This window comes from Ranitomeya variabilis, chromosome 4 (assembly GCF_051348905.1).
Source record: "Ranitomeya variabilis isolate aRanVar5 chromosome 4, aRanVar5.hap1, whole genome shotgun sequence".
Classification (NCBI taxonomy): Eukaryota; Metazoa; Chordata; class Amphibia; order Anura; family Dendrobatidae; genus Ranitomeya; species Ranitomeya variabilis.
This window is the reverse complement of record NC_135235.1, coordinates 410,666,758-410,684,258: the sequence shown is the minus strand read 5'-3', so window position 1 is coordinate 410,684,258 and position 17,501 is coordinate 410,666,758. Positions and strand designations below refer to the sequence as shown.

At 44.1% G+C, this 17,501-nt stretch overlaps 1 protein-coding gene across 1 annotated transcript in view; it reads left to right on the top strand.

Annotated features, from left to right (window-relative positions):
* P2RX3 (purinergic receptor P2X 3) overlaps nt 1–17,501 on the top strand; it is a 154,427-nt gene that overhangs the window by 31,749 nt on the left and 105,177 nt on the right. The window contains exons 2-3 of the mRNA XM_077251172.1: nt 5,199–5,334; nt 10,960–11,031. Of these exons, the coding sequence (XP_077107287.1) occupies nt 5,199–5,334; nt 10,960–11,031 (208 nt within the window). The remainder of the gene's footprint in view (nt 1–5,198; nt 5,335–10,959; nt 11,032–17,501) is intronic.

The following is a 17,501-nucleotide window of genomic DNA, read 5'->3' as shown; positions in this document are numbered from 1 at the left end:
CACACTCAGCAACTTTGCAACGAGAACGACAACGATCCGTGACGTTGCAGCGTCCTGGATAGTGATCTCGTTGTGTTTGACACGCAGCAGCGATCTGGATCCCGCTGTGATATTGCTGGTCGGAGCTACAAGTCTAGAACTTTATTTTGTCGTCAGGTCGGCGTGTATCATCATGTTTGACATCAAAAGCAACGATGTCAGCAATGTTTTACATGGAGCTAACAACCAGCGAGAACGATAAGTGAGTCGCCGTTACGTCACTGGATCGCTCCTACATCGTTCTGGAGCTGCTGTGTTTGACGTCTCTACAGCGACCTAAACAGCGACGCTCCAGCGATCGGCTCGTTGTCTATATCGCTGCAGCGTCGCTGAGTGTGACGGTACCTTTAGATTGCACACAGGTGGGCATCCTTTCACTAAGCATGTGACTTATGAATGTATTTGCTTGCAACAAAAAATTTTAGGGGCTTCATAGGAAAAGGTGTAAATACATATGCACATGCCAATTTTTAGTTATTTGATCCCATAAATGTAATTCATGTCTACATTTTTCTCAGTTCACTTCACCAACTTAGACTATTTAGTGCTGATGCATCACACACAAATCGGATTCCGAAAATTTGTGATGCAACAATATAGGTAAAAAGCCAAATGGGTGAATACTTTCTCAAGCAACTGTATAACCTTGCCATTATATAAGGCCTTGTTACACAACACCCATGAGGGAAGAATTATTTTTTTGCTGAGTAGAAGATCACTTTTGTTGATGAAGATCTCGGGAAGCTCTCCAATTCACTAGATCTTGATCAGTTATGGTTGACACATACTATATGTTTCCCAATATGTTTAGTTTGACTATTTAATCTATTGTCCTATGGGAGACAACTAAAGGCAAGATACTACAGATCTGCTTACTACTGAAGTGTAGTATAATCCAAATATCTGAAAACAACGGTGAAACGTGTGAAGATACAAATAGCCTAATACTAGGGAAAACATTTTATCCCAACTAGTAATAAATGTGTATCCCATCTTCAGAAACCATGTTAGAATGCATTTACACAACCATATTTTAGGGACTATGTTATGACCACAATTCTTTAGCTTGACTGTGGGTCTTCTGACCTGAATCAACAGCCTCTTGCATAACTATAAAGCTGCTAGTTTGAGGGAAGGAGGCTCATTGTTGGTCTGAAAAAGATGGCCATAAAGTGAACCATAAGGTCCTGTGAATGCATCCTAATGTGGTTTCTGGATACGGGATTTAATTCATTGCCAAGGGTTCCATCACTTGAACAACAGGGCCTCCTTTACAGTCACCTCCTATAACTAACTTGCTAAACCAGATACATAACTCATGCTTAATTACATAACAGATAATAAAAGTGTAGGTCAGACCATGGCTTGAAATAAAGTGAGAAGATGAGCAGATTACACCTGATTACACCTGGAAGATGAAAGGCAATAACAACAGGAACTGCCGATAAATCATTTCCGAGACCTTGCAATGATGTCTTGTCCATCAGCATTCATTTCTCCTTGCAGTAACCATACGAAAAACTAGGACACTCTAATCCTAGATAGACATCATGTAGTTATACTTTACTTGATCTGGTCTTTAATAAGGTATGGTATTTCAGCTATACTTTATTTGATCTGGTCTTTAACAAGATATGGTTCTTCAGTAACATGCTAGATAGGATGGGTTAGGGTAGTAGATTTTTTCCTTCTTATTAAAAGATGCACACACGACGCATACAATTTGATGAATTTTGGTTCTTTTAAAAGCCAGGAAATTAAACCTAATACTGAGAAAGTGCAAATGTGCATGATTTTGTGCCATTTTCTGGCTTTAAGCTTAATAAATTTGTTGTACAGTAGTTAAGAAAAGCTGAATAAGTGAAACAATAGCATTAGTGCTTATTGTAGTAGAGAAGAAAAAGTATTGTCATCCCTGTAATTAAGATTCACAAATAATAATATAGGTTTTAATGGGGTTTTTTGAATATAGGAAGGTTCTCATATGATTCAAGTTATTACATCCTGCTGATCATGGACGTAAAGACCAAGGTCGCTGAGGTTGTGACCGCAACCAGGCAGGTGTGAGTGAGGACCCGCCAATGTCACCACAAACTTCACCTGGATGTACATACTTGGATGCACATTTGGTTAAAGTGTATAGCGGCGAAAGCAGTCAGGTCCATGTGCGGCAATACACACTACCGGCCAATCATAAGCCAATAGCTGACGTCTGCATGCAGTTGACTGGGGTGCATGGCAGTGACGTCATGCGCTCCTGTTGCTTGCACACTGATGTCTGCTGCCAGCTTCAAAAGAGGATGCCGCACGGTGGGGAAACAGAGGAAAGGTGAGTAGACGTTTACTTTTTTCTATGCATTAAAGATCTGTGCCAAAACGAGGGACATATACCAGGATGGGGGATATATATACGAGAATGAGGGCTATATGTATCAGGACGGAGCCCATGATGGGGATTATATATACAGTATACCAGCGAGGGGTCCAAGATAATGCACATACTAAAATGGGTAATTTATATATAAGGATGGGGATAAGGGACATATACCAGGGTGTAGATACAGTGGGCAAAATAACTATTTGATACAGTGCCGATTTTGCAAGGTTCCTGACCTACAAAGAATGGAGAGTTCTGTAATTTTTATCGTAGATAAACTTCAACTGTGAGAGACAAAATCTTACAAAAAAAAACAGAAAATCACATTGTATGATTTTTCATAATTAATTTGCATTTTGTTGCATGAAATAAGTATTTGAAACAATTTGTTTGCAATTACAGAGGTCAGTCTTTTCCTGTTGTTCTTGACCAAATTTGCACACACTGCAGCAGGGGTTTTGGCCCACTCCTCCATACTGATCTTCTCCAGATCTTTCAGGTTTCAGAGTTGTTGCTTGGCAACATTGAGATTTTGCTCCCTCCAAAGATTTTCTATCGGGTCCAGGTCTGGAGACTGGCTAGGCCACTCCAGGACCTTGAAATTCTTCTTATGGAGCCATTCCTTAGTTGCCCTTGCTGTGTGTTTCGGGTCAATGTCATGCTGGAAGACCCAGCCACAACCCATCTTCAATGTTCTTACTGGGGGAAGGAGGTTGTTAGCCAAAATCTTGCAATGCATAAACCTATCCATCCTCCCATCAATACGGCACAGTCGTCCAGCCCCCTTTGCAGAAAAGCACCCCCAAGGTATGAAGTTTCCCTCACCATGCTTCACGGTTAAGACGGTGTTCTTGGGGTTGTACTTATCCTTAGTACATGTACAGTTGATACCAAAAAGTTATATTTTTCTCTCATCTGACCACATGCCTCTCATGCCTCCCCTGGATCATCCAGATTTTCATTGTTGAACTTCAAATGGGCCTGGACATGTGCTAGCATGAGCTGGGGGACCTTGCGTGCCCTGCAGGATTTTAATGCATGACGGCGTAGTGTGTTACTAACCTTAGTGTTTGAGACTGTGGTCCCAGCTTTCTTCAGGTCATTGACCAGATCCTCCTGTGTAGTTCTGGGTGTATTCCTGACCTTTTTCTGAATCATTCTTACCCCAGGAGGCGAGATCTTGCATGAAGCCCCAGACCGAGAAAGATTGAAAGTCATCTTGTGTTTCTTCCATTTTTTTATAATTGTGCCAACAGTTTTTGCCTTCTCACCAAGCTGCTTGCCTATTGTCCTGTAGCCCATCCCAGCCTTGTGCAGGTCTACAATTTTGTCCCTGTTGTCCATAGACAGCTCTTCAGTTTTGGACATAGTGGAGTGTGATTGTGTGGACACATATCTTTTATACAGCTAATGAGTTCAAACAGGTGCAATTACTACAGGTAATGAGTGATGAGTAGGAGGGCTTTGTATAGAAAAACTAACAGGTCTGTGAGAGCCAGAATTCATACTGTTGGTAGTTTATCAAATACTTATTTCATGCACTAAAATTAAATTTAATTATATAAAAATCACACAATGTGATTTTTTGTTTTTAGATTCTGTCTCTCACAGCTGAAGTATACCTACGGTAAAAATTACAGACCTCTCCATTCTTTGCAGGTGGGAAAACTTGCAAAATCGGCAGTGTATTAAATGTTTATTTTCACCACTGTATATTTGGGATTATTGTCCTGTTGGAAGGTCTAAGAAATTTTCCGCTTCATCACAGAAATCATGATGTTTCCTCTTAGGATTTCCTGATAATTGAATCCATCTTGCTTTCCACACCCTACAGCTTTTAGTGCTAGAGGAAGCAAGAAGCCACAGAGGATCACTGAACTATCACCATGCTTCACTATAAGCAAGGGTTTAGTTTTAACATATGCTTCAATATTTCTCCTCCACACATACCACTGAACCATAGACCCCAAAAGTTCTTGTTTTGTTTCACGGCTCCACAGAACAGAATCCTATAACTGTTGTGACTTATTTACAGTATATATAGCTTTGAGCATTTTGGAGCAGACTTTTCTTGTGCTTTTGCTTCAGTTCAGGTATACATCTTTGGCGTTCGGTTATGGAGACCTTCAGCGTTTGTTATACCCTTTACTAGGTAAACTGAATCCTCAGTGCCTTCTGCCACCAAATCGTCTGCAGTCACTTTAGGGTCTTTGACCAACTGCCTACTCAGGTATCTTGAAGCAGCAAGTGAGAACGCCCTCTTTCGGCGTCTCCAGGTAGTGTAGCCAGTGTTCTTTTAACTTTGAACTTGTGAACTGTTCTTCCAAATGTATCTCTAGGAACACCCAATGCCTTTGCTTTCTCTTTGATATCCTTCTCTTAACTTTTTGGATCACTCTCTTCACATAACCGTGTACAGTAACAAACATACAAACAAATTAATTTGTTTGGTACAAGGTATTTGGTGTGTTTTAAAGAATCCCTAGATTAGCAGGATTGCTCAAGACATCACCTGATTTTTAGATGTTGGTTCTTATGAGGGATTCTCTTCAGGGGCTTGAAGAATTCTGATACTGCAGTAGTCACTAAAAGTGGCATTTAGTGTAGAATTTGGAGAAACCTCTTGTTATATTAGCTGTATTGAACTATTTAATGCATTCTTTTTTGATCGGTTTATTGTAAACATGAGAATTTTTGCTAAAAAACCTAATTTGGTAATAATTTTATTTGCATATACACATCTTTGATCTGTTTTGCTTTATTGCTTTACCTCTGGTTACAGTTGGGTTTTTCTTCATGAGAAAGCTTATCAAGTTCGAGACTCCTCCATTGAATCATCAGTAATGACAAAAGTAAAGGGTATTGGACGCTACAGTAAGCGAGTCATGGATGTAGCAGACTATGTCATCCCCCCACAGGTAAATCTGTTTTCCATTTGTTTTAATGTATTTGAGTTACACGAGAGCTGAAGGTTCCAATTCTAGTATAGGTTAAAAAATAAAAGGAAGTGATTTCTATGCAAGGTGACTCACTAATTCTTGCAGACATACATTTTCAGTAATCATGTCAGGTGTGACCCAGACTAATACAGATGGAAGACTATGCCATGTTACATTTATTATATTTTGTTTATTTTGCCATCTTATGTTTCATATGTTCTTTTCTAGGAAAAGATTGAAAGCTTAGCTTCCCAGCTTATTTTTATGTTCTGCAATGATACATTATCTATATGAAAAATCCGTCTATATCACCTACTGCTACAAGAAGCAGTGAAATAGAAAAAGCACAAAACTCTTCTTACCCAATAAAATCATTTTTTATTAAATAATTTACAATGTAAACACCATTAATAATCAATCATAAACCATATATCTCAGATGTGAGGGACTGATTGACTACTAATCTCTACGACTACGCCCCCTGAAGAAGTGTGGAAGAAACGCGACCTATATATCTTTATTTGCAGACTCACAAACAGGAGTGATAGCCTCCGGATCGCAGCCGGGTTTCCATATATACAGTCCGTGTTCCGAACCCGTTACCGTGGACAATAACACCACTGTGTCTTTTTGGTGCGTCAGCCGCCTGGAAGTCCCTGGCTCTGTGTTAGCTTCACACAGTCCTGGGTTGCACAGAGACATCTGCTCTGCAGCTTACAAACTCAAAACTGACACACCCAAGCAGCGTCGGACTGGAGCACCTTGGGCCCACCAGAGAAAATTATTCTTAGGGCCCACTATGTAGCTACATAGAAATAAATACAAGACCACCAATTGTGTGGTAAAACACGCTAATATCAGGGTATAATATAAGGTAGTACATGTCTTAATTATGTAGCAGGGGTAGTGGTAGGCCCCATCATAGAATATAATGTAGCCCCCCACATAGAACATAATGTAGCCCCCCTCATAGAATATAAAGTAGCCTCCCTCATAGAATATAATGTAGCCTCCCTCATAGAATATAATGCAGCCCCCTCATAAAATAATGTAGCCCCCTCAAAGAATATAATGCAGGCCCCTCTCATAGGATATAATGCAGCCCCCTCTCATAGAATTAGAATATAATGCAGCCCACCTCATAGAGTATAATGCAGCACCCCACAAAATATAATGCAACCCCCTCATAAGGTATAATGCAGTCCCCACCATAAATATAATGTACCACCCTCATAGGGTATAATGCAGCCCCCTCATATAGTATTATGCAGCCCCCCCATAGAGTATACTGTAGTCCCCTCATAGGGCATAATGCTGCTCCCCATATAGTATGATGTAGCCCCCCCAGAATATAATATAGTCCCCTGAGAGAATAATGCAGCCCCACCACAGAATATAATGTAGCCCCCATAGAGTATAATGTAGCCCCCTCATATAGTATGATGTAGCCCCCAGAATATAATGTAGTCCCCTGAGAGAATAATGTGGTCCCCCAGAATATAATGTAGCCCCCTCATAAAGTATAATTCAGCCCCCTCATAGGGTATAATGCAGCCTCTCTCCACCTCCATCATTGTTCTCCCCCCACCACCCCTATCATTGCCCTTTCCACCACCTCCATCATTGCCTTCTCCCCCACAACCCCCATCATGGCCTCCCCCCACCACCACCATTGCCTTTTCCACCACAACCATCATTGTCCTTTACACCACAACCATCATTGCTTTCTCCCCCACCACCCCATGATTGCCCATTGCAACACCCCCCATCATTGCCCATTTCAACACCTCCATCATTGCCTCCCCCCACCACCATCATTGTTCTTTCCACCACAACCATCATTGCCTTCTTCCCAACCACCCCATCATTGCCTCCTTCCCACACCACCATTGTCCTTCTCCACCACCCCATCATTGCCAGTCTCCAATACACACATCTCCAATGCACACACACACACACACAGCACACCGCACTACTCTATCACACTCACACACACACACCACTGCACCACTCTCTCAAACTCACACACAAAGCACCGCATCACACCACATACACACATGCACGCAGACAGACACACAGCACCACTCACCTCTTGCAGCACATCCCGGCAGCCTCTTCCTCGCCGACAGCTTTCTGTTTGAAAAAGCCGCGCGCTGAATGATGAAGTCATCCAGCTGCACTGCCTCATATAGGAAGTGCTGGGCAGGAAGCAGGACGCCGGGATGTGCTGCGAGAGGTGAGTGGTGCTGTGTATCTGTCTGCGTGTGTGTATGTGCTGCGGTGCTTTGTGTGTCTGTGAGAGAGTGGTTCGGCGGTGGTATTGGGGCTTTACATGCGGGCAGTGTTAGCTGCAGCCTGTGGCTAACGCTGCCTGCTATTAAAGTGAAATGGTATTCACTCCTCTCCATGCCCATGGGGTTGTAGAGAAGTGTGAATATTCATTTCTCTTTAGCAGCGGGGATAGGCGTGGTTTCCTGTCCTCCACTGCTGCTCCACTGGCACAGGGTGGGCCCCCTTGACTCAGGGGCCCCATAGCCACTGACCGAGAGGGCCCCTGACCAGTGAGGGCCTTAGGCAGCTGCTGGTCAGTATGCCAGCAGGTGTGAGTGCCTGGGTCCACCGGCACTACGGTGGGCCAGTACAACCCTACACCCAAGGCAAAACTGACAGATTTAAAGGGAATAGTGGCCATAAAACCACTTCCAAAACCCGGAGTGGAGAGAGGGATTCACCCCACTACCAAACCTGCAAATCCCTCCAAAAATAAAAGCCCTTAATGGGTTTCCTAAAAATCTGACTGAGTCACTACTTGGACCCAGTCCACCCTTTCCTTTATTTTGCCTTGTGACTCACAGGCATCCTGCTGTGAACACAAGGCACTCCAGTGGGTTTAATTGGACTCCGTCCGCATCCTGGGGACATATATTGACTCTCGCATATGATCCCCTTCACTGCCTCACACCATGTAAGGCCAGTCTCACACGTCCAGATAATTCCGGTACCGGAAAAATCGGTACCGGAGTTATCCGTGTCCGTGTGCTCACGTGGCACATCAGTGTGGCACACGTGTGGCAGCCGTGTGCCGCCCGTGTGCCGACTGGGTACCACACGGACCATGCAGGAGATAGTGCTAGAGATAAGTGCTGTCCCCTGCATCTGGTGCTGAAGCCGGAATTCATTCCTTCTTCCCAGCAGCGTTCGCTGGAGAGAAGGAATGAAAAATCATTGTTTTTTTATTTTTTTTGTGTTTAAAATAAAGATGCTTGTCACCACCCCCCTCCTACTCCCTGTGCGCCCACCCACTGGAAATAAAATACTCACCCGGCTCCCTCGATGCTTCCTCTCAGCGCCGCAGCTTCTTCCTGTATGAGCGGTCACGTGGTACCGCTCATTACAGTGATGAATATGCGGCTCCACCCCTATGGGAGGTGGAGCCGCATATTCATCACTGTAATAAGCGGCACCACGTGACCGCTCATACAGGAAGAAGCTGCGGTGCTGAGAGGAAGCATTGAGGGAGCCGGGTAAGTATTTTATTTCCAGCGGGCGGGCGCACAGGGGGTGGGAGGGGGGTGGTAACAAGGATCTTTATTTTAAACACAAAAAAATAAAAAAACAATGATTTTTCATTCCTTCTCTCCAGCGAACACTGCTGGAGAGAAGAAATGAATGGCGGCTTCAGCACCACGCTGGGGGGACAGCGCTTAATGTAGCGCTGTCTCCTGCATGGCACACAACTGCACACGGACAGCATCCGTGTGCGGTACGTGTTTTACACGGACCCATTGACTTTAATGGGTCCGTGTGATCCGTGCGCTCCCACGAACACTGACATATCTCCGTGTTTTTCAAACGGACACACGGTCCGTGAAAACATGCTGACATGTGCAGAGACACATTGATTTTAATGTGTCTACGTGTGTCAGTGTCTCCGGTACGTGAGAAAACTGACACCGCACGTACCGGAGCCACTGACGTGTGAAACCGGCCTAAACCAATAAGCCTACAGTAATTGGGCATAAAACAAACATGGGGTAGCAAAAACCTGGTGACAGTTTCCCTTTAAAGAGTTTTTTGATTCAATAAATTGATAGCATAGTGTAAGGACGTCATCAGTATACTATCAGATTGTGGTGCCATCAATGCTGCATTCAGTTCACTGTTTATTGAGCTTATGGAGCTGTCTACAGATTCCCTGTAAAGTGGCCAGGAGCACAGCTGTGCTGGTAAAAATTAGACGAGGACGCTACACCACATCGCCACATCTCTTTCATTCTCAGCATTGTGAAGGTTTCCAGGAGTGGTACTCCTCCTGATCATAAAGTGATAGCAAATCCCAGCATAATGCCATAAGCCTTATTCAAGTTTATGTGCAGCTATTATTTTGCTTTTCTTTTGTAACATTTTTAGGCCACGTTCACACGTTCAGTATTTGGTCAGTATTTCACATCAGTATTTGTAAGCCAAAACCACGAGTGGGTGAAAAATGCAAAAGTGGTGGTGTATTATGTGTCTATCATACTTTTCCTCTGATTGCTCCACTCCTGGTTTTGGCTTACAAATACTGATGTGAAATATTGTCCAAACATGTGAACATGGCCTAAGTATCATTGGGCAAAGATGGACCCAGGGCTTTGGTGAGAAGAAACTGAGGCAAATTCTAAGGGTTTGTTCCCACGGACAGTAATTGGCAGTGCTTTGGAAGCAGCACATGTCCGCTGCGTCCAAAGCGCTACGGGCTTTTGAACGCAGGTGATTCCGCATGTGTTCACTGAACCGTGCGGAATCACTGTGTCCAATACATTGTAAGAGTGATATTTATCTTGCGGAGACTCGCGTCTACGCAAGATAAATTGATATGCTGCGGTCTGGAAAGACGCGCCACATGTCCATCTCCACAGGTAATCCGCAGGTGTCTGTGCACGCATAGTGGGCATGGGATTTCTTGAAATCCCATCTGCTATGCTGTAAAATCTGGACTCTGTGGGTTGGATGCTGAGGAGGTGCGCAGCGTCCAACCCACAGCGTTTACTGACCGTGGGAACATAACCTAGGTCATTAAAACTGGTGACTGTTTGTAACAACAAAAGGCAAAATGTAGCCAATTAGTCTTTTCACCAATAATGGTCAAAGCTAGTGATGAGCGAGTGTACTCGCTGCTCGGGTTTTCCCTAGCACGCTCAGTTGATCTCCGAGTATTTGTAACTGCTCGGAGATTTAGTTTTCCTTGCCTCAGCTGCATGATTTACAGCTGATAGACAGCTTGAATACATGTGGGGATTCCCTAGCAACCCCCACATGTACTCAGGCTGGCTAGCAGCCGTAAATCATGCAGCTGTATCAACAAAAACTAATCTTCGAACAGTTACAAATACTCGGAGACCACCCAAGCGTGCTCGGGAAAACCCGAGCAACGAGTACACTCACTCATCACTAGTCGAAGCCAATTCAGAATTGATGAAAAACATTGCAGCTTGTAGCATGTGATGGGTCAACAATGACCAAACCGCTGACCCAATATAATGAAACCTTCCATAGATATCATTTTTTAAATTATGCATTGCTTAGGTCTTAAACAATGAACTTTTGCTTTTCAACTCATAGGGGTCCTCGGTGTTTGTAATCCTCACAAAACTTATAACAACTCCAGAACAAGTACAAGATCACTGTCCAGAGGTGAGTGAAACAAGGATTATGCCAAATAAAACCTCCTAAAAAGTAAGGTAACCTTAACCTCCCTAGGATCCAGTCAGGAATAGCTTTAGTTTGAACAGTATCCCATCTTATATGTAATATGGTGTACCCAGGGCTGCCATCAGAGCATTACTGCCATTACTGCCCAGTGAGCAGAAGCAAAGAGTTGGGCCTGGACTGGGTGAGATATGCTGCACAGCCTGTGCTGAGGCAGCACAGCCGAGCAGCTATATAAATAGCCTGGCAGACTGCGTGGCACTATGGGGCCCTGCTAATTATTCTACTTTGCTTTATTAAGCCCCGGAGCCACAGTCACTCACAGCCGCAACTACTCACATTGTATCACCGCAGCAGAGGGTGAAATCAATGTCAGACGCTGCCGGCCCACCCTTAGTTCCTAAGTTGGAGATGTGCCCTGAGCCCTTGCAGCACAGTAGATGCAGGAGTTGTGGGCCCAAAAGTGATGAGGTGCATGCACCTGCCTGCCTACTCTCCTGACCGTACTCCCATTCCCCCATTCTACCTCCCATTCGCCCACCTGCTGGCCCACCCACCCACTACACTTCTTGTGCCCCCTCTCTGCTCGTGCAGTGTAAAGTTGGAGGCAGTCTTTGTCTGCTGCCTGCAAACTACTAAGTACTACTAAGTTAAATCCTACTGACTTCTGCCTGCCTGCAATAAGGCACAGTTGCCTGTCTTAAAGGGGATATTCTAGCAACCCAATACTTATCCCCTATACACAACATATGGCATAAGTATTAGTACTAGGGGCCTCGTTACTCTAATTATCCCCTGAAATGAACAGAGCAACTGGTCAGACATGCGTGCAGTCGCTTGATTCATTTGTCTGGGAGTTCCGGATAAAAACAAGAGCTGATGAATATGTGTCATGCTGTGACTGTCCATGATTAGGGAAAGGGGCCCTGATCCTTCCCCAGGACTGTGGCTCTAAGTATCCCTGCTCCCAAAGGTACCTCCAAAGGGGAGGAGGTTTGGGCCACCAGCCTTACTGTCCTCCTGTTATATCCTAAGCTGTCACCTCCCCCCCAGGAGGCCTGGGACAGAAATGCTAGTATATCAACATGTAAGACAGACAGGGATAACAGAAAGCAACAAACATACAAACACTCACCAAAGGTAGAGAGAGGTATATAAGGAGCGATGGGAATAATCAACCAAATGGGAATAGGACAATTAGGAAAACATACACCCAAAAACAGCACGCAGCAATCTCCAGTAGCAACAATGATCTCCAATTCAACACAGTGTCTGCAAGAAGATAGGAAGCAAAGCTTTCACTGTCAAGAATAAGAAAGTTTGGCCAGATTTTATAGAAAGAGGAAATTACCAGGTCTGGAACAACTGTGAGATGGAACTGCAAATTTCTAATCAGCATGGAAAAGGTCGTTAACCTCTTCAGCACCAAAGGAAACAAAATCCATTTAACATGAAACACGAACACACAGACTAAATGGAAGATCTGTGACTCACAATACGTAGTGCTTTTCTAACCCCAGATCTCCCAGAAGGACGTTACCCGCTCGTGACACTACGTATATAATATGGTGCTAGATGGGAACTGGTAATGTGTGTGATTGGTGAGGCAGAGGTGGAGTTTTTCCAAGAGTGGGTGGTTGACTATGGAAGGTTCGAGGGGTGGAGGCAGAGACAAGGTGGAACCTGTGCAGAGTCTCAAGGGGGCCTGAAAATTTTACCAGTATGAGGCCCTGAAATTTCTGGTGGCAGCCCTGGGTATACCAGTGTAGAAAAATACAGTACCCAAAAACTATGCCATAATGTATCCAAATGACTCAATCAGTAAATTTTGGATGGAAGTTGCTTCAAATGCAGCTGCCTATTGATGGCTGTCAGTGCATATGTGGGATTAGAAGTGTAAGATGGAGCGACTTAACCCCTTCATGACCCAGCCTATTTTGGCCTTAATGACCTTGCCGTTTTTTGCAATTCTGACCAGTGTCCCTTTATGAGGTAATAACTCAGGAACGCTTCAACGGATCCTTGCGGTTCTGAGATTGTTTTTTCGTGACATATTGGGCTTCATGTTAGTGGTAAATTTAGGTCGATAATTTCTGAGTTTATTTGTGAAAAAAACGGAAATTTGGCAAAAAATTTGAAAATTTTGCAATTTTCACATTTTGAATTTTTATTCTGTTAAACCAGAGAGTTATGTGACACAAAATAGTTAATAAATAACATTTCCCACATGTCTACTTTACATCAGCACAATTTTGGAAACAAATTTTTTTTTTGCTAGGAAGTTATAAGGGTTAAAATTTGACCAGTGATTTCTCATTTTTACAACAAAATTTACAAAACCATTTTTTTTAGGGACCACCTCACATTTGAAGTCAGTTTGAGGGTTCTATATGGCTGAAAATACCCAAAAGTGACACCATTCTAAAAACTGCACCCCTCAAGGTGCTCAAAACCACATTCAAGAAGTTTATTAACCCTTCAGGTGTTTCACAGCAGCAGAAGCAACATGGAGGGGAAAAATTAACATTTAACTTTTTAGTCACAAAAATGATCTTTTCGCAACAATTTTTTTATTTTCCCAAGGATAAAAGGAGAAACTGGACCACGAATGTTGTTGTCCAATTTGTCCTGAGTACGCTGATACCTCATATGTGGGGGTAAACCACTGTTTGGGCGCACGGCAGGGCTCGGAAGGGAAGGAGCGCCATTTGACTTTTTGAATGAAAAATTGGCTCCAATCTTTAGCGGACACCATGTCGCGTTTGGAGAGCCCCCGTGTGCCTAAACATTGGAGCTCCCCCACAAGTGACCCCATTTTGGAAACTAGACCCCCCAAGGAACTTATCTAGAAGCATAGTGAGCACTTTAAACCCCCAGGTGCTTCACAAATTAATCCGTAAAAATGAAAAAGTACTTTTTTTTCACACAAAATTTCTTTTAGCCTTAATTTTTTCATTTTCACATGGGCAACAGGATAAAATGGATCCTAAAATTGGTTGGGCAATTTCTCCTGAGTACGCCAATACCTCATATGTGGGGGTAAACTACTGTTTGGGCACATGGTAAGGCTCGGAAGGGAAGGAGCGCCATTTGACTTTTTGAATGAAAAATTATCTCCATAGTTAGCGGACACCATGTCAGGTTTGGAGAGGCCCTGTGTGCCTAAACATTGGAGCTCCCCCAGAAGTGACCCCATTTTGGAAACTAGACCCCCCAAGGAACTTATCTAGATGCATAGTGAGCACTTTAAACCCTCAGGTGCTTCACAAATTGAGCCGTAAAAATGAAAAAGTACTTTTTTTTCACACAAAATTTCGTTTAGCCTCAATTTTTTCATTTTCACATGGGCAACAGGATAAAATGGATCCTAAAATTTGTTGGGCAATTTCTCCTGAGTACGCCGATACCTCATATGTGGGGGTAAACCACTGTTTGGGTGCACGGCAAGGCTCGGAAAGGAAGGCGTGCCATTTGACTTTTTGAATGGAAAATTAGCTCCAATCGTTAGTGGACACCATGTCGCGTTTGGAGAGCCCCTGTGTGCCTAAACATTGGAGCTCCCCTACAATTGACCCCATTTTGGAAACTAGACCCCCCAAGAAACTAATCTAGACGCATAGTGAGCACTTAAAACCCCCAGGTTCTTCACAGAAGTTTATAACGCAGAGCCATGAAAATAAAAAAAGTATTTTTCTTTCCTCAAAAATGATTTTTAGCCCGGAGTTTTTTATTTTCCCAAGGATAATAGGAGAAATTGGACCCCAAATGTTGTTGTCCAGTTTGTCCTGAGTACGATGATACCCCATATGTGGGGGTAAACCACTGTTTGGGCGCACGGCAGGGCTCGGAAGGGAAGGCACGCCATTTGGCTTTTTGAATGGAAAATTAGCTTCAATCATTAGCGGACACCATGTCGCGTTTGGAGAGCCCCTGTGTGCCTAAACATTGGAGCTCCCGCACAAGTGACCCCATTTTGGAAACTAGACCTCCCAAGGAACTAATCTAGATGTGTGGTGAGCACTTTGAACCCCCAAGTGCTTCACAGAAGTTTATAACGCAGAGCCATGAAAATAAAAAATTATTTTTCTTTCCTCAAAAATGATTTTTTAACCCACAATTTTTTATTTTCCCAAGGGTAACAGGAGAAATTGGACCCCAAAAGTTGTTGTGCAGTTTCTCCTGAGTACGCTGATACCCCATATGTGGGGGTAAACCACTGTTTGGGCACATGCCGGGGCTCGGAAGGGAAGTAGTGACGATTTGGAATGCAGACTTTGATGGAATGGTCTGCGGGAATCATGTTACGTTTGCAGAGCCCCTGATGTGCCTAAACAGTAGAAACCCTACACAAGTGACCCCATTTTGGAAACTAGACCCCCCAAGGAACTTATCTAGATGTGTGGTGAGCACGTTCAACCCCCAAGTGCTTCACAGAAGTTTACAACGCAGAGCCGTGAAAATAAAAAATCATTTTTCTGTCCTCAAAAAAGATGTTTTAGCAAGCAATTGTTTATTTTCACAAGGGTAACAGGAGAAATTGGACCCCAATATTTGTTGCCCAGTTTGCTGTGAGTACGCTGATACCTCATATGTGGGGGTAAACCACTGTTTGGGCGCACGTCAGGGCTCGGAAGGGAAGTAGTGACATTTGAAATGCAGACTTTGATGGAATGGTCTGCGGGCATCACGTTGCATTTGCAGAGCCCCTGATGTGCCTAAACAGTAGAAACCCCCCCTAAGTGACCCCATATTGGAAACTAGACCCCCCAAAGAACTTATCTAGATGTGTGGTGAGCACGTTCAACCCCCAAGTGCTTCACAGAAGTTTACAACGCAGAGCCGTGAAAATTAAAAATCATTTTTCTGTCCTCAAAAAAGATGTTTTAGCAAGCAATTTTTTTTTCACAAGGGTAGCAGGAGAAATTGGACCACAATATTTGTTGCCCAGTTTGTTGTGAGTATGCTGGTACCCCATATGTGGGGGTAAACCACTGTTTGGGCGCACGTCAGGGCTTGGAAGGGAAGTAGTGACATTTGAAATGCAGACTTTGATGGAATGGTCTGCAGGCATCACGTTGCATTTGCAGAGCCCCTGATGTGCCTAAACAGTAGAAACACCCCATAAGTGACCCCATTTTGGAAACTAGACCCCAAAAGGATCTTATCTAGATGTGTGGTGAGCACTTTCAACCCCCAAGTGCTTCACATAAGTTTATAACGTAGAGCCATGAAAATAAAAAATAATTGTTCTTTCCTCAAAAATTATGTTCTAGCAAGTAATTTTCTATTTTTGCAAGGGTAACAGGAGAAATTGGACCCCAATAGTTGTTGCCCAGTTTGTCCTGAGTACGCTGGTATCCCATATGTGGGGGTAAACCACTGTTTGGGCGCACGTCGGGGCTTGGAAGGGAGGGCGCACCATTTGACTTTTTGAACGCAAGATTGGCTGGAATCAATGGTGGCGCCATGTTGCGTTTGGAGACCCCTGATGTGCCTAAACAGTGGAAACCCCTCAATTCTAACTTCAACACTAACCCCAACACACCCCTAACCCTAATCCCAACTGTAGCCATAACCCTAATCACAACCCTAACCCCAACACACCCCTAACCACAACCCTAACCCCAACACACCCGTAACCCTAAATCCAACCCTAACCCTAATCCTAACCCTAATCCCAACCCTACCCACAACTGTAACCCCAACACAACCCTAACCCTATCCTTAACCCTAACCACAAGCCTAATCTTAACCCTATTTCCAACCCTAGCCCTAATTCCAACCCTAAGGGTACCGTCTCACATAACGATTTACCAACGATCACGACCAGCGATACGACCTGGCCGTGATCGTTGGAAAGTCGTTGTGTGGTCGCTGGGGAGCTGTCACACAGACCGCTCTCCAGGGACCAACGATGCCAAGGTCCCGGGTAACCAGGGTAAACATCGGGTTACTAAGCGGTGATGTCACTGCTGTGCTGTGCTCTCACTTTCCGGCCGGCAGACAGTCAGAGCGGGAAGCAGACGGCAAGGGACCTGAAGGACACCGAAATGTGAGTATGTACGGTTTTTTTTTTTTTACTTTTACGCTGGTAACCACGGTAAACATCGGGTTACTAAGCGCGGCCCTGCGCTTAGTAACCCGATGTTTACCCTGGTTACAAGCGAACGCATCGCTGGATCGCTGTCACAACGATCCAGCGATGACAGCAGGAGATCCAGCGACGAAAGAAAGTTCCAAACGATCTGCTACGACGTACGATTCTCAGCAGGGTCCCTGATCGCTGCTGCGTGTCAGACACAGCGATATCGTATGGATATCGCTGGAACGTCACGGATCGTACCGTCGTAGCGATCAAAGTGCCACTGTGAGACGGTACCCTAACTCTAATTCCAACCCTAACCCTAAGGCTATGTGCCCACGTTGCGGATTCGTGTGAGATTTTTCCGCACAAT